We start from the raw sequence: 17,513 nt of genomic DNA, 5'->3' as shown, positions 1-17,513 counted from the left end.
GATCAAAGAGGCTTGTGGGCACCTTAAAAGCTAACAAATTTATTATGAGCAAAGGATGGAGCAGGAACTGCCATGTTTAGAAAGGAGCTCCCTTGAGGGGCAGGGATGTCATACACAGTCTACATCTCTTTGGGGGTGGGGGGACAGGATACTTCCAGAAGAGAGCATAAGAAGGCACCAACTTAAGGGCGGGTGGAAGTAATTGTGCATGTTTAGTTCAGTGGGGGGAAATGGGGGTGCTGCAGAAGCCCATGCCAGCAGCTTCTCTGAGAGGGGATTATAATAATATCAAATTTAAACAGCTGTGGTGCAGGGGGGGGTAGAGGGAAAGGAAGTTAGATGGTGGGGTTGGACAGCTGAAGTCAAGGGAACTTCTTTCCTTCCTTTTCCCAGGAGGAGCAAGTGAAGAGTCATGAGGCCAAATTCAAAGCCATGGCAGCAGAGCTGCTTGAGCACCGATCCTCTCTGCCAGAGAAGAAGGTCAAGGGCAAGGAGTACGAAGAGCTGAAGCAAAAGGAGGAGTATCTGATATTTGAGGTCAGTAAGGGAGCAGGCGGGTGCCAGACCCCCACCCCACCCCCAGAACTTGCCACAGTCTGGTGGTGGAGGTTATCGCAAGGGAAGCGCCACCTTTACAGTCCTATACTAGGGATACTTGCTGGAGAGAGGCGACCTGGCATCAGGGACAGATGTACTTTGCAAGCCCTTTCTGGATCAGACCAAAGCCTACCAGGAAACTCACAGTCAAGGCAGAAAAGAAATGTCCCAAGGCAGCTGACATTGGCAGGCAGAGCAGGGTGGAAGCCCAACGTAGTGTTAAGTGAACATTTCTTCAACACAGGGGCTTCTGTTTGGGAAAGGAAACTTTCTCTCCCTGCATCCCCCAGCCTTCTGGAGCAGATTTGGGGAGGGCATAGCGGGCAAAGCCCCACTGCACAAGCAGAAATCCTTACATTGACATGATGGGTTATAGTTTGAGCCTACTTGCAATTCCTCTGTAGTTGGAGGTACATTTTGCTACTGGCGCAGGTTCAATTACGACTACATGGAAATTTCTGGGCTCTTCACCAGTTTTAAAATCTCTGCCTTCGTCCATACCATGTGTGTTTCTCCTCCTTGCATATTCCAACCCCCTGGCGAATAGACATTCTGCTGTGGCAACTGTAATCTTGGTTTAAGGTGCCATTTAGCGCTAGTTGAGTTTCTAACGCTGCCATAGCCTGCCCCGTACCTGTCTAATTACACTACAGTCATACCTCGGTTTAAGTACGCTTCAGTTTGAGTACTTTCAATTTAAGTACTCTGTGGACCTGTCTGGAACGGATTAATCCACTTTACATTACTTTCAATGGGAAAGTTCGCTTCAGGTTAAGTACAGTGGTGCCTCGCTAGACGAAAATTCTGCTTAACGAAAGGATTTTCTGATTGGAGGTTGCCTCGCTATACGATGAGGTTTTCTATGGCCACCGCTTCGTCTTGTGAAGCGTGGCCATAAAAACCTCCGATCAGAAAATCAGGGCGTTCATCTAGTGAAAGGGGAACCAGCAAGGGAAGAAGGCAAAGGAAGATCAGCTGAGAGGCGCTGACAGCTGTCACCGCCTCTCAGCTGATCTTCCTTTGCCTTCTTTCCATGCTGCAGCTGGTTCCCCTTTGTGTTCCGCAAATTAGCGGGGGAGGAACTAGGTGTCCCCCGCTTGCCTTCGCCGAGAAAACCGGGCGCCTTCTCAGGGAAGGCAAGCGCCCTACGATCCCCGCTGTGTCGGGCAGGATCTTTCCTGTCTTTCCCCCCCATCCTGCCTGTCACACAGCGGGGATCATAGAGGGCTTGAGAAGCCCCCTACGATCCCCCGCTGTGTGTTGGGCGGGACACCCGGGAGCATAGGACGGGGCTTCGGAGAAGCACTGCGCCTTTCTGAAACCCCGTCCGATGTCGGCTTTGTGCCAGGCAGCGGCGGGAGAAGCGGTTCCTCTGCTTCTCCCGCAGAAGCCTGGCAGGTGGCGGCTGCGGAAGGGAAGCCGGATTTGGCTTGGCGGGGGCGGGATTCCTCCCCTTCTTCCCATCACCGCCAAGCCAGTCCCTAGCGGGGGCTTTTCACCATTTGCGTTCCCCCGAGGGGGAGGCAAACGGCGAAAAGCCCCCTCCCGCGCCGCAAGCCGCCTACGATCCCCGCTGTGTGACAGGCGGGATGTGGGGGAAACGCAGGAAAGATCCTGTGCTTCCCCCACATCCTGCCTGTCACACAGTGGGGATCGTAGGGGGCTCATCAAGGCAGGCAGGCAAGACGCGGCGGCAGGGAAGGTCTTTCCCTGCTGCCGCGTCTTGCCGCGAAAAGCCGGCACTGAACGCAACTTCGGAGACCTCCGAAGTTGCGTTCAGTGCCGGGGGAGGCAGGCAAGAGATGGCGGCGGGAGAAGGTCTTCCCCTGCCGCCGCTTCTCGCCGGCATGGGGCTTGGCAGCGGTGGGGGGAAGACGCAGGATTGTTTCTTCGCCTTTCCCCCACCCCGCCCAATAGAGCCGGATCCGACGAAGCTTCGTCCGATCCAGCTCTGTTGTTGGCAGCAGCGGCGCTTGCTCTCTTGGCTCGGGGAAGCGCCTGCCTGCCTTCCCCGAGCCAAGAGAACAAGCGCCGCTGCCGCCACTAGTTCCCCCAGAGCCCATAGGAACACATTAATTGACTTTTAATGCATTCCTATGGGAAACGGTGCCTCGCTAGACGAATTTTTTGTAGGACGAATTAAGTCCTGGAACAAATTAATTTCGTCTAGCGAGTTGCGGTTTCCCATAGGAATGCATTGAAACTTAATCAATGCGTTTCTATGGGCTCCGGGGGACTGGCGGTGGCGGCAGACCTTGTTCTCTTGGCTCAGGGAAGGCAGGCAGGCACTTGCTCTCTTGCCTGCCTGCCCCGAGCGAAGAGAGCAAGCGCTGCCGTTGCCAGTCCCCGAGCCAAAGCGCAAGGAACACAGCAGGGGTGGGACGGGGCTTGAGAAGCCTCATCCTCTCCCCACTGTGTGACAGGTGGCGGCAGGGGGGAAGCGGAGGAAATATCCTGCGCTTTCCCCCCACCCCGCATGCACTTCGGCTTCCTCGGCTTCGGCAAGCCCCGTCTCATGCCGCCGGTGCGCGGCGACTCTGGGGGGCGGAGCTGAATCATGGCGGGCGCTGCTTACCCCCGCCTGTCTTCCCCGAGCCAAGGGGAAGACAGGCGGGTAGCTGCCGCACCGCCGTGTTTCGGCTCCGTCCCCCCTGGCAAAGGAAGATCAGCTGTCAGCTTCCCACGCTGACAGCTGATCTTCCTTTGCCGCTTTCTATGGCTGCGCTTCGCAAGACGAAGCAGCGGTCATAGAAAATCTTGTCGTCTTGCAAATGCCTCGCGCAACACAAAACTCTTTCGTCTAGCGAGTTTTTCATTGTGTGAGGCACCACTGTATTTAAAAAACATTTTAATGTGTTTTACCTGCTATATCTCTCTGTTGACTATCCCAATAGATTTCTTAGGGTAATTATGCATTGCGTGTAAAACACCCTCAATTCTCCGAAACCAGCAGTATTGTCCCTTTTTTGGGGAGGGTGCATTTCAGGATTGTGAATTTTTATCTCCCCACACCTTTTTTTATAAACCTTCACATAGTCTTTCTCCCATGTAAACTTACTAGCCACAAATGTTTAGGAAAGATGTTCAGACTCTTTTGATCTGTGCCTTCCCATGCTCTACAATATCCTTTTTGAAATGGGGGTGGGATAACCACCACACACAGTATTTCAAAGGATGGGCAGGGTTCAAATCCCCACTGCCTCTCAGGGTTATTGTTGAGGGCAGAGAGCCATGCAGGCCAGCTTCTCCTCCCTGGAGCAGAAGTGAGATCGGAATAAACAGGCTTTAAATAAGGGGTGTGATGTGCAAAGTGGGTCTCCCAAACCAGCTGCCTCTCACGCCTCCCTTCCCTGCAGAAAACACGCTATGGGATCTATGCTACATTGATGCGGGCCAAGCTGAAGACAGGCTCTGAGGACCTCACGGTGCTAGAGGCCGCCCTGTTTGAAACAGCAGCTGGCGCAGAGAACAGTGTCAAAAAGTCACAGTCCATCCCTTCCTTGAGTCAGGAGCCAGTCGGCGGGGGACCCAGGATCAAGCGCAGTAGCCGACAAGCTGCCAGCGGTCTGCAGAAGTCCTAGAAGGGTCGGGTCTGCCAGGAGGGTGCTGTGCCTACCCTACAAACCTGCATGATTTTGTTTTCGGTGGCCGGGAGCCGCACCACGGAAGGCCCCAAGGCCTTTTCTTCGCTGCGGGACAGAGCCTGTTATCCACTTAAGCCAGGAGGAGGGGCGCAGCCCTCCTGGTCTTGTGCGTGAGTGAAGCGACCAAAAACCCTCGTGCGACAAAAAAACACAGGGCTGTTTTCCAAACCACACACAGCGGCAAGAACCTTCCTTTCTCCCCACCCCCTGCACCGCCCCCCATTTCTTGCCAAAGTGAGAAGGGGTGGAAGGGCTGAATCCTGGCTGCCTCCATCCACACTGCAACCCCCGCCCCACTTCTCCTTGCCCCGTTTCTTACCGATTTTGTGATAATATTTTACATTTTTTTAGTACCCGGCAACACTGAATCACACTGGCAACAGATAAAAAGACACTTGCTTCGTTTTAAGCAGGGACCGTTTGGCCCAGAGCTCGGGGTGGCAAGGGCCCCGATCCCTCCTGCAGACACACGACGCTTGCACTGGCTGCCTACAGGAGCACAAGCAACTCCTGCACGGATGCCCAATTTCTTCTTCACCACCAGCAGCTGTCCACCAGCACAAGCTGGGCCTCGACTCGCCCTGTTACTTGTTCAGCACTTACAGATCTGGGGGTGGGGGTGGGGGTTGCCCTTTGGCTTCAAGGGACCAGCACTAACAGGGTAACTAGGGACGCCTCCCGGGTGGCAGCCTGACAAAGCCATAGTAGGGGTGGGGTACCCCCCCCCAAGAGCACACCTTCTCTAATCCCTCTTTCTCCCCCCCCCCATGGAGATCACTGTGGATGACGAGCATGCTGGCCTCTTTTTTTGGCCTAGTTGATGTGAGGCTTAAACAATGCAGGGGCCAGAACTGAGTGGCCCCATAGTCCTAGTGCCAGAATATATATAGATTAATCTCACGTGGGTGGAGGGTTCTGAAATTGCCAGGAGCATTTCCACCCCTCAACCAGTGTTTCCTCAAACTTGGGTCCCCGGCTGTTGCTAGAGATGATGGGAGTTGTATTCCAACAACAGCCAGGGAGCCAAGAAAACTTGGCTGCACACAGCCGGCCTGCGCCTTCTCACTTGTCACTTCAAAGGGCTTTAAGGCTGTGGCTCCAATACTTGCTTAAAACAGCAGGAGATGGGTTAAAGAAAGCCCCAGGTGACAGTCGGGGGGGGGGGGCAAAAGCAAATGGGAAATTCTGCAGACGTAAAGAAGGGCGGGGGACTGGCTGGCTGTTTCCAGCACTGACTCTCTGAATGTGTCAATTTTTTATTCTGCTCTTGAATTGACTGTAAAAAAACAAACCTAAAAGAGCTCTGTACAGTTTCTTCCTTTAATTACCTAAGTAAAACTTATTCAAGCACCTTCATTGACCTGCTTCTCCCTGAGCCAAAAGCACCTTAACTCTGCTGTCCTACACCAACTACAACAGCTGCTCCTACCCAACTGAAAAAAAGATAGCCGGGGGGGGGCACTACCATGCAGAAGGGCGGCCGTTTTGTTTTTCAACACTTGGGTTAGATAAGGAGCAGGAAGCTGCCTGACCTTTGTGGAAAGTAGGGATCCCACAGCTCTCGTTGGGGTGCCCAACTGCCACCATATCCCTGACCATTGGCCATGCTGGCTGTTATGGTTGAGAGGAGCAAAAGGCAAGCAGCTCCTGGGTAACTAGTTACCTGGAGCAAGGCCATCGCCACAGGGAACAAGGCACACCACTCACTATTCAGACAGGTGAAATACTGCAGGGGCTGGAGAAAGCTAAATAGAAGACGGCGCACGGTTGCTATGCATACACATACAAACAAAATGGACATACCTGAGGGATGGGGGGACCTGAAGAGAGTGTAGCCTGGCTTATCTGAAGCAAGCTGCTACAAGAGACACCATGAAGGGCTGAGCTGGAGGGAAAAAAGGATCAGATGTAGCACATGACAACAGTAAGGGTTAAGGAAGGAAACAGATGAAACCAGGCAGCTATCGGGAGGAAGGGAATTCTACAGAGCTAATGCCAACACAGTGAAATATGGTTTGGGGCCCAAGAGCCCTCTAGCTAATTTGGGGCAGTTCTCCCTCTCTCTGCCATTCTCTAAGAAACACAGCCCATAAGGAGCTGGAGAGGCTTTGCAGAGGGCTGGGGGTGGGGGAAATGGCTTTGCCAGCTGCCTCCCAACCTAAACTCCCTGGATGCTACCGGGGTTTATCAAGGTTAGAGACTGGAGAATGAAAAGAATCAGGCAGGAACTAGAGCAAAGTACATACAGCATGTCTATTGCGAGTTCAAAATAAAGCAGCAAGCAAAAATGGGAGGTGTGTCTGGAACAGCAGGATAAAAGGAGAAACTGAGTAGAGCAACAGCAGTAAGAGAACGCAACGAAGGAAGTAAAGACAGTGAAGAGAACACTGCATTTTTGCCGGTTACAGCAAGTTCTGAAAACTCAGGAGGAGGGGTAGAGAATGGCGGTTCCAATTTTTACTCTGATGAATTCGTAAAAGCAGTTCAAAGGCTTATCTGCATGGAATACAGGGCAATGAGGAAGAGGAGAGGTACAGTGGTGCCTCGCTTAACGAATGCCCTGCTTAACAAAATTTCCGCTTAACGAAAGGGTTTTTTTAGTGGAGGTTGCCTCGCTAGACCAATTCGTTTTACGAAAAATTCGTCTACCGAATCGCGGTTTCCCATAGGAATGCATTGAAATTCAACTAATGTGTTCCTATGGGCAAAAAAAAAAAATTTGTTATAAGAAAAGACCCGTGGAACGAATTAAATTCGTCTAGCGAGGCACCACTGTACTTGGAAAGGGCCAGATCATTCAACTAGCCCTTCTCTGGTAGTGAATTTTTCCTAACGTTAATAAGCAAGGATGGCAGAAAAGTGGCACATATATAAACCACTCTGCTTTGGAAGAAAGGCTGGCTCCTGAGCATCATCCCTGGAAGAGAGAACTCTGCTCTTGGCTGCCATTCCCCACAAATTTACCCAGAAGCCACAGCAACACACCAATCCAGATTCTTACTGCCCAATAGCCACTTGTCTGTCACCTGCTGGGGTCCTGACTAAGTTCTCCTCCTCAAGAACCATCTGCAGCCAAGACAAAACCATGGAGCAGAAACTGTGGTCAAGAGGGAAATAAAGCTCAACCACAAACCTGGGTTCAAACAGCACACTAAAACCTTGGCTAAACTGCCATGTTGCACTAAGATAAAATGGACAGAGGAGGCAAGCAGCTCCACTCTCCTCCTCTGAAGCCAGCATGCTCACATTAAACTCGGGTTTGACTTAGTCTTACATATAAACACACAACCTGTTGTAAGCTAACAGAACATTTTCTTAACAGCCTGAAACAGCATTCACTAACCTTATGCTCTCTAGATTCTTTTGGGCCACACTGGTTGATTGGAGAGGTAGTCCAAAACATCTGGAGGACACCTGGAAGGCAAATGGTCTAGAAAATTGCATTAATCAGCATAGAATCGTAGCGTTGGAAGAGACCCAAGGGTCATCTAGTCCAACCCTCTGCTAATGCTGGAGTCTCAGCTAAAGCATCAATGATGAATGTACTTTTGATGCGGACATGATCACCCTGGGATTTTTATTTATTTTTAAAAAAACTATCCGCAAAGCACAAGTCTATTCTCTATGACAGAAAACTACAAAGACTTAGAAATTGGAGTGCCGTTGTGGCAGAACTTGTCAGTCATCCGCTCAATACTTTTGTCCTCTGGTGGCCTGTTTCCTTCTTCTATCCAAAGGGCCGAGTTCTCCTAAAAAGGCCTCTTCGCTCTGTACCAAGTAACAGATACATGCAAATTTGCATCATTTATTCCCGTCACAGAACTGGGGGGGGGGGGGTCTGAAGCCAAGGTTGGAATTTTCAGCTCAGAAGACCCCCCCAACAAACCAGCATGGATTCATAACTGAAAATCTTTACATCAAAGTTTTAGCTACTCAACATTGTAAAAGCTCTCCCCCCTCACACACCTCTGACTAGGCAGCCCCACTGTCAGCCGCTACCAACAGCCAGAACATGCTTCTCTCTTCACTTGTGGAAACTGTTTACTGACGTTGAATGGCATTCTCATGAAGGTACCCTTTGTCACTTGAAAACAATGTGCAGCTTGGACACCTGCTGATAGGCAACTATTAAAATGGCATGTTAGCGAATTTTCCTAGATGAGCCATTACGTAAGGGTTTGCTCAAATGCAAATTAGATCGTAGGACTAAGCAACAGATCTGTTCAAGAGGTTCCGAAAGGGCTGTTACCCTGCTTCACGTGACACGGGGATTGTGCCAAACGTAGGGTTTCTTTCGTCCGAATGCATTTTGGGGGTTCTGCCCCAAATTGCCTAGCCACAGCTGAAAATTCAGTTCTGTAGAACCATTAATTCCCAAGGAGAAGGCAGGCACGTGAATCATTAGGACTATAAAAAAAGGCACTAAAAGGGGACCATTTTGTGGGGCAGTCCAGGAGCTCAAGAGTAAATAGAATCCATTGTCCAACGAAGCCAAACCCATCACAGGAGACGTGGCTGATGCTGGGGAGCAAGGTTGTCACAGGAAGAGCAGAGGACCCCAAGTCCTGATCAGATTTGGGCCAGAATTTGATAAAAGGCACCAGGACAAAAAACAACCGCCTATCTCCCCCGTTTGGTGAAGGTCTGGTGAATGCAAGGCAGGCTGAGCTAGCTGCAACAGAGTCCTTCCTACACTGTGCAGACCAGCTGTGAAAATCAGAGCTGTGCCAAGCTCTGCACAGCCTTCCCAGCTCCTGATGCCCGAGTCCTGAGTCCAAAAGGCACATGTCCGAGATCACCCTTCCCCCAGCGGGGCTCCGGCTTCTCTCGTATCAGTGCACTTGCTCCTGCTGGCTGTGAGGCAAGAATGGCGGCACATCCAGCGAGGAGGCTGGTGGAAGCTTCCCTGGCAGGGCTGCCGGCTCCTCTTCCACGGACTGGCTCCCATAGGCGCTATCTTCCTTCAGCTCTGAGAGAGGCAGGCAGAGACATCCGTCAGCAAGTTATCTGGTGCAGTTTTTCTGCCCCTGCAACCCCAGCCCTAACGTTTTGTATCTGTACCTGCTGTACTCTGTAGCTTGACGAACGTCTCTGGTCTCTGCAGTAGCTTCACTCCCTCCGTCAGTCCCATGGAGTCAAGCGCTTCCAGCAGACCTCTGTGGCTGCCGCCGGCAAGCTGGGAAGAAAGAGAGAGAAACATGGAGGGTTCAGAGGGGACCTGCTAGGAATAGGTGACAGAGGAGAGGGCGGGAGGGCAAGGGACAGGAGGAGGATCTACTAACCTCATAGCTCAGGAGAAGTCTTCTGCTGGGTGACTCTGCCCCTCTGTAGGTCTCCACCAGGCTGCAGAGGCCCAGTCTCTTGGCTAGCTCTGCCCAGTCTGCCCCTTGGCAGTCATGGTTCAGAAGCTGCTCTAGACTCCGGAGGGTGTCACTATTCAGAGACAGGATGCTCCCTGGAGGAGAGAGATCACAGACAGAGGATGACAGGCAATTGCTTGCCTGTACAAAGGTGCCAGTCTCTGCCCCAAAAGCCATTGCCTCCTCCCCACACCCGACCAGGAAAGCAGCACCCACAGCCCCTGCTAAAGAAGAACGGATAAGTAAAGTAATGAAATAGGTTGCATCAGCAAAGCTAACAGCTAAAGTAAGAGAACTTAGTGGTAATTGTTTCTTTGAAGAATGAAAGCCAACTTCAGATTATTTGAAGAAAGACTACAACAGGACGAATCTGCGAGCAGGTTTTGAACTGTGAGTGACAGAACAATTAAAGATTATTGTGTTACGACTATGTTAAATAAGAGGGGAAGACAGGGTTCAGCAAAGGGGGGAAGAAGAAAAACATCATGGAAAATGGGATGTTGAAGTCAGTAACATAAAAGAAAAGATGTTTTAATATGTATTGGAATTTGATGTGCATCGATGGCCAAAGCCCCCTAGTCCAAATCTGAAATGATGCACAGGGGTTATTTCTCAGCAGGACCCCAAGCAGAACAGAAGCGTTTACTCACCTTGCCTGGAAGCAGGAGTCTCAGCAGACGGCTCCCTTTCTGGGTTCTGCAGCAATGCTTGCTGCAGTATCTCCCGCACCTGGAAGGAAAGAAGCCTTGGTTATTTCTAACTGTCCCCTAAGCAGATTATATCAGGAGAGCTAAAAAGGAGCCTCTTCTACTGAGTGCATGAGGATGGGGCCCGTCCCATCACATAACATGGGTTGCAAAGGGGTATGCAGAGAGCTACAAACAGCTATGATCGGAGGTGGGCGATGATCCAAACTGCCTTAGTTGCAGGACCCTCTATAGTCCAGAGGTGGACAAGGTAGCTCACAACACCTGGGACGGCAACACAACAAGCCTCAACCAACAGCCAGGAATGATGGGAGCTGCAGCCCAAAACAGGCTGGTCCAGAATAGGGTTTCCCAAACTTGGGTCCCCAGCTGCTGGACTACAACTCCCTATAGCTGTTGGACTACAACTCCCATCATCCCTGGCCACTGGTACTGCTAGCTGGGAATGATGCGAGTTGTAGTCCAACAATAGCTGAAAGAAGAAAAATTTGGATTTGATATCCCGCTTTATCACTCCCGTACCCTAAGGAGTCTCAAATTGGCTAACAATCTCCTTTCCCTTCCTCCCCCACAACAAACACTCTGTGATGTGAGTGAGGCTGATAGACTTCAGAGAAGTGTGACTAGCCCAAGGTCACCCAGCAGCTGCCTGTGGAGGAGCGGGGAATCGAACCCGCTTCACCAGATTACGAGTCTACCGCTCTTAACCACTACACCACACTGGCTCTCAGCTGGAGACCCGTTTGGGGAAGTCTGGCCTAGAACATTGCATACGTTACAACTAGGAATGGCTCTACAGCAGCAAGGTTCCAATCTGAACCCCCAAAACTTTACATACCTTCTGGCTCGAAGTCAAGTCCAATGGCGTGTGCCCCCGCCACTGCTTGTCAGGCCATTTGCTCTTCAGCTCAGCCGCGCAGTCTTCACCCGGCTTCACCAGAGCCTCTCCCAGCTCCATGACCCATTCCTCCTCCTCTTCCAACTCCACGTCGCTGCCTGGGTTAGACGAGGGCGCCGAGATGGGCTCGTCGTTCTCACACAGGACATCTGCTCCTGGGGAGTTCAACAGGGAGTTCAGCTGGCATAATGCTTCAAACAGGGCAAAGTATATCAGACTGATCTGCGCCTTGTTCTGGAATTTTAGGGCCAGATTCAACAAACCCTTTCTGCAAGTGGAAGCCAGTGCAAGGACTCCCCACTAGTGCAACAGGCTTTCCCCCATTTCTTCACCCAAATCCACTGGAGGCACAGAACAACGCATGGGTAGAGGAGATGAGAGATTGTCCCATTAGCCCAAGCATTTCTGCTTGTCAGTGCTGAATTCCAATCTTTCACTGGACCAGTTTGTTGCCCACCCTCTCCTTCCCCCAAACTTTTAAAAGTCTGGGATAGTTATTCAATGTCATGTTCCGTTTGAAATCAACTACATACGGTAGCTCATTTCCCCCCCCCCAGTCCAACCAACGCGACATTTGTTGTCTAGACTGCACCCAAAAATAAGTGTACATGACAGAGAGAGACCTTATAACTGAGCACAGGGTCCTCTCCTGAGGAATGGAATGGGTCCCAAGATCCCCACCTCCCATCCCAGTAAGAACTTCTCCCTCTTGAGTGAGTAAAGTTATGGCTGCAGACGACCCAGGTCATCTGCTGGATGGAACCTCAAGTGTTTGCTGTTTTGGGAAGCATGTAATACAAACAGATATGCAAAGCGAGAGGAGGGTTATTTGCTGTTAAGTTATTTGCTGTTATTATCTACTATATGTAAACTCTACTCAAAACATCTAGAGAGATACTTATTAGATTGGATGAAAAAGAAAAGAATTATTGGTCCTGAACAGATTGGCTTTACAAAACATAAATCGACAGTAGACCATTGTCTATTATTGGCATCCCTAGCTGAAAAATACACGAAATCGGACAAGGGGAAGCTATATGTGGCCTTTATCGTTTTAAAGTGTGCTTTCGATTCAATTCCAAGAGGTCTATTATGGGATAAATTGAAAACTTCCGGGATGGAAACCCGCCTCCTTTTTCTGATTAAAAAGCTACATTCCAACACTAAAGGTCAGGTGAAGTTTTCCCTTGATGGTCATTTATCTACCAGCTTCACAATCACTAAAGGGGTTAAACAAGGTTGTATACTTGCTCCACACTTGTTTAACCTATTCTTGAAAGATATGAAACAACATTTATCTGCTGTAAATGGCCACCCTCCCAGATTAGATACCAAAGCAATCCCTACCCTCTTGTACGCAGACGATACTGCTCTCCTCTCCTATTCCAGAGTTGGGCTACAAAGATATTTAAAAGCATTCTCCAATTACTGTGAAGTGAATCACCTAGAAATTAACTACTCCAAGTCAAAGATTCTTGTTTTTTCTAAAAGTTGGTGTCCATTCAATTGGTCGATTGGAACCCAAAAAATGGAGCAAGTTAAATGCTATAAATACTTGGGTGTCACCTTTCACTATAACTTAAAATGGGTGACCCATCGCAACAGAACAATTAATTTAGCAAGATGCTCGGTTGCACAAATCAAGCGCTTTCATCTTCTTGGTGGGAATCAATTTGTACCTGCAGCAATTGCTGCCTATAAGGCAAAATCCGCCTCCCAGCTTCTATACAGGATCCCCTTATGGATATCCAGCTTTAACAACAAAGTAGAAGGATTCCAATCATCCTTCTTTCGGCAAATCCTTGGAGTACCAAAATGTGTGCCATACTTGGCTATCTGTGCAGAATTGGGCCAACACCTTCTTGAGACAAGAGGGTGGATCATTACTTTTAAATATTGGCTAAAAATTCATTTTAATACCGATCCAGATAGCCTGATATCCTATCTTCTGAAAGATAGCCACAGCTTTATATGGTTCTCTAATATTTCCAACAAACTTAGGCAACTAGGCCTTTCAGTGGATTCCCTCTTGACATATGAGGACTCATATATCTTTACTCTTATTAAGCGGAGACTGCTTGATATTGAATTCCAGAAACTTCATCCTGCCCAACCTCTAGTATGCTCGCCTGCCTTCCTGGGGCTGCCGCCGCACCAAGGATTGATACCTAATTATTTATATGACCTGGTATCTCCTTTTTATCGCAGAGTATTTATGTTGGCCCCCCTAAATGCTTTTCCATCCTCTGTGTTAGCCGGAAGACTCAAAGGCATCCCTTACTGGAATAGATTATGCCCTTGTGGCCAGAAAGAGGTAGACTCTATGGCTCACATGATTCTGGACTGTCCCCTTTCTAATTTCTTTTATTTTGGCCCCCACTTATCCTTTATGAGACCTGGAACCCTCCCCAACAAGGAAACAGTGGTCCAGCTCTTGCTGAGGGATGACTTCCCCGAAATTACCAGAATTATGGCCCACTACTTGTCCAGAATTTATGTAATTAAAATCAATACATCTAGCCTTCAACGATAGCTGAGGATCCCTTGTGTGCCTTTCCCTCCTCCTGCTCTCCATTATTTCTGTATGATGTAGAGTTACTATTTATACTAATGACCTATATGTTTTATATGTTTTGTCTTTGTTTTTATATTTTATATATATGCCAATAAAGGTGTTGAACAAAAAAGATTTACCTGCTTTGATCAGCATCCTGGTAAGGATTGGGGAACCCATGCCTGCTGCCAGGTGAAGAGGCGTATTGCCAGCCGACGTCTGGCCATTCACATCTGCTCCCAGCTGGACAGAGGAAGGGCACAGGATTAAAGGCTGTCAAGCGCTCTCAGAAAAGAGGCACCCCTTCCCACATACGTGAAGGAGGATGGGGAAGCCATTACTGCACACAGCCAAACCCCGCATACCTTCTTCAACAGGTACGTCGCCAGGTTAAGGTTCTCCATCTCCACAGCGAGATGCAAAGGGCTCCGGCCACTCTGCCGCTCGCCTGCGTTCACATCCGCTCCCTTCTCGACAAGCAGCTCGATGCAGGCCAGATTCTTGCACTTCACAGCAAGGTGCACAGGGAAAAGGCCTAGCAAAGGAACAAAGGTTGGAGAGTCATCTCCCTGCACTCCACAGTGGGAATGCAGCACCAAAAAGCTGCCTTTAAGGACGGCTGGGAAACCTCTCTAGGGACAGGACTAGGGCTGTGCAATAAAATCGCCTTATCATTAGAATTTGAATACCGGTATTGAAATAAGTGTTTCAACTAGGCAATATACACCCGTGAACAAAAGGTGGAGACTTTGCAGATAATTTGCAGGCACCAGTGTCTCTCTCCCTCCTCCCTCCTAACCAATAAGAAAGAAGATAAGCCCTCATATAAACCAGCAAACTCTTTCAGCTTCCAGTTATCTTTCAACTTAGAGCTCAGCTAATTATGCAGAGCCTGCTAACAATTCAGGAGCAACCCCAAGAGCCAAAGTAAACAAAGAACTGGAAAGCGCTTCTTTCTCCCCTCACCAGTAAAAAAAAAAGAGGGGGAAGTGTTTTTATTTTCTGGTGGTGTTTTATGTTGTTGGTTCCCCTTAAATAGCTTCTGTCCATATTAAAAGGGTGTTTTTTTTTAATTTAAATGAAACTATCTTTTTGCTTGTGTGCTTCCTTGCCCTCCCTCCGATAAAAAGGGAGAGATTGGTGGGATGGGGGAGTCCTTCTGTGTCAGGGGGAAATGGAAGAAGAGTTAGCTGGCTGCCTTTGGGAGGTTGGGTACTATGTGAGAATGACGGGGAGGCTGTTTTTCAGTAAGCAGCGAAAGCAAATGTGTGTCTACTCACAAACAAGCTTACTCCCAGGAAAGTAGAAGAAGAAAGTTTAGTTGAACTTATGTGTGCACAGATTCCACTTAGACCTCTTGGGTGGGGTAAGCAGATGCAACTTGACTAGTAAATCACTTAAACTACTCTTAAATTGGTTGAAAATATATTAAATATAATATACGGAAGTTTATTTAATATTTTTATTTGATCTACTGCTTCTTTACATTTTAAGGCCCTCCACCGCCGCAGGGAGCCTCGTCAAGGCCCTCAGCTGCTGCGGGGAAGTACGGCACACCCTCCGCCAATGGTGAGGTAGGGCAGGACCCCCTGCCCCCCTGGGGAGGCCCAGCAAGGCTCTCTGCCACCACAGATATATATATATCAAAATATCATGATATTTAGCTGGTGATATATTGTGATGTTGAAAACCAGGTATCGCCCATCCCCAGACAGCACACCTCCTGCAGATTATGCACTGCCCTCCCCTTGTTTTGAGCTGCTTGGAGACCTTCACTCTGAAACCAGCCAGCCAGCTCTCACCTGCCTGAGCCTCCAAAACTATCCCGTCACTTACCATAATAATTAGGTGTTTCCAGGAGCTGGAGGGTGTGGGAGCCGAGGTGACAGAGGAGGGTCTTCAGCATCTCCTCATCCCCCAGCTGCAGCGCCAGGTGCACTACTGAGTTGCCATAGCGATCCAGCAGAGTGGGGTCCGCGCCAGCCTGCAGCAAGAACCCAGCCACCCTGGGCTGGCGGGTGATCACAGCCAGGTGCAAAGGGGTCTGCGGAGAAAATGGGGAGACGGGTCTAATTCTAGCAAAAGAATGGGGCAAGGAATCAAGCACTCTTCACTCTCATAACCATAAAACAATGATCTCTCATTCTTTCTGTTGTCGTAGTTCAAATCCTGCTCACGTCTTCATCATATTATAAAGTTTCTTTAAATGGTGCAAAAATGGCTTCCAATTCTTCCATAAAACAGTCATCATTAAGTTCTCGTTTAACGGTTAGTTTTGCTGATTCAGCATCGTCCAGCAGCAGCTCCTTCTTCTTCTTATTTTTTAAAATCATTTTATTAATTTTCCAATAAAAACAACCAATTAACATATCCATCAAATCAAAATCATAATCCAATTAAAACAAACTATTTTTTTAAAAAAATTACATTCCAAATTATTAATTTTCAGGGCTTCCCATAGTCTGGACCTCTTGAAGTTTAACTCCAATATCTTTGTTCCTGCCTTCTTCTTATTCCTCTCATATTTTCCACATTCTGATCTTAACGCTTTAAAGTTCTCCATCCCTGGCTATGTGATTTATGTCAGAAATCATATATCCTTTCATCCATTGAATACAGCTTTATTTGTATATATGTATTTTTTCAACTGTCTATTTGCCAGAGCAGCCTTTCCTGACTTCATTTCAATCTTCCAATCCAGGCTGTTGTCCAAGTCTATCATTTAAAGTTTAATGACGCAGCAACTCCCATGTTGTTAAATTATTCCAATTAGGACTGTTGTCCAAGCCTGTCGTTTGAAAATTGTTGAGCATACTGTTTGCAATATTGCAATGTAAATGAACTGTATTCCAGATATAAATCATTTAGCTCATAATGAAGAAATTCTGCAAACAGATGCACTGTATGTTGTCCCAAATTATTGTCTCAAGTCACTACAAAGCCAACAAGCATCTCCCACTTCCCTCAAAAAAGTGAGAAACTCTCATTTTTCTGTGCTGTGTCATATTAACAAGCACCATCTTGTTTCTTCTTTTATCTTTATCAAGTCTTTCAAGTCTAAGTGAAGCACAATTGAATACTTAATTATAACTAGAAGTCCATCTGTACTTTTCAAAAAAAAAGTTTCTTAATGAGGCTTGGTGTAGAAAAACTATTGTAGGTATTGAGAAGAAGAAAACAATGTACCAATCACCTCCGTAATCCAAACACCATGATGAGAATCTCTTTGAAGTCTGAGCTTAAACACCAGGGATTGTGCAGTTCTGCAGGTTTTTTCTCAATCTTCTTCGGTCCAGAATATGTCTGTTTATTGTCCAAATCTAATTATTTTATCAAACAGATATTTCCAGCTGAGAGTGACTTCGGAGAGTGCCAGCCATGTCGTGCTCTGGGAACCAGCGTCCTGCCGCTTGCACTTTGATGCAAGCTGACAATCTCGGACAATCTGCGGGTCTACGAGACAGTCCTCCCCCACCCTGGGGAGTCTGCCAGGGCAAATACCCCCATATCAATCCTGAATTATCGGCATAGGACGTATGGGAGTCAACCATTTCTCACTGTCAGAAACGGGAAGCTCAGCAGCAGCTCCTCCTTAAGACAAAGCCAAGGAGGAGTCCGTGCAAGGCTATCACAGCTCACCAAGAGCAAAGGCATTGCAGTATCGGAACTTGGAAGGATGGGTGGATTTAGTGAAAACAGGGAGATCCTTTCTCACTCACTCTCACGACACACACAAGCCAAACAGTGCTAGGG

The 17,513-nt window shown here is 48.5% G+C and overlaps 2 protein-coding genes across 4 annotated transcripts in view; one reads left to right on the top strand and one right to left on the bottom strand.

The window, feature by feature from the left end:
* The window catches only part of PSD (pleckstrin and Sec7 domain containing), a 79,812-nt gene extending 75,571 nt beyond the window's left edge, over positions 1-4,241 (top strand). Inside the window, exons 15-16 of the mRNA XM_060275075.1 lie at positions 394-537; positions 3,954-4,241. Coding sequence (XP_060131058.1) covers positions 394-537; positions 3,954-4,178 — 369 coding nt within the window. The 3' untranslated portion in view covers positions 4,179-4,241. The remainder of the gene's footprint in view (positions 1-393; positions 538-3,953) is intronic.
* Positions 4,242-4,811: 570 nt separating this feature from the next.
* Positions 4,812-17,513, bottom strand: part of NFKB2 (nuclear factor kappa B subunit 2) — a 41,193-nt gene continuing 28,491 nt past the window's right edge. Inside the window, exons 16-24 of one of the 3 annotated variants that reach the window (XR_009557646.1) lie at positions 15,597-15,804; positions 14,126-14,295; positions 13,901-14,003; positions 11,147-11,361; positions 10,252-10,330; positions 9,524-9,696; positions 9,303-9,417; positions 7,585-9,210; positions 4,812-6,126 (exon numbers count right to left, since the gene is read on the bottom strand). Coding sequence is in view for 2 of the 3 variants with exons in the window: in XM_035137516.2 (XP_034993407.1) it covers positions 9,074-9,210; positions 9,303-9,417; positions 9,524-9,696; positions 10,252-10,330; positions 11,147-11,361; positions 13,901-14,003; positions 14,126-14,295; positions 15,597-15,804 (1,200 nt within the window). In the remaining variant the exon portion in view is untranslated. Of the gene's footprint in view, positions 9,214-9,302; positions 9,418-9,523; positions 9,697-10,251; positions 10,331-11,146; positions 11,362-13,900; positions 14,004-14,125; positions 14,296-15,596; positions 15,805-17,513 lie in introns of all 3 variants that reach the window. The other 2 variants (XM_035137517.2, XM_035137516.2) reach the window with 2 other exon arrangements.

Source organism: Zootoca vivipara, chromosome 5 (genome assembly GCF_963506605.1).
Source record: "Zootoca vivipara chromosome 5, rZooViv1.1, whole genome shotgun sequence".
Classification (NCBI taxonomy): domain Eukaryota; kingdom Metazoa; phylum Chordata; class Lepidosauria; order Squamata; family Lacertidae; genus Zootoca; species Zootoca vivipara.
This window is presented reverse-complemented; position numbering and strand designations above follow the sequence as displayed.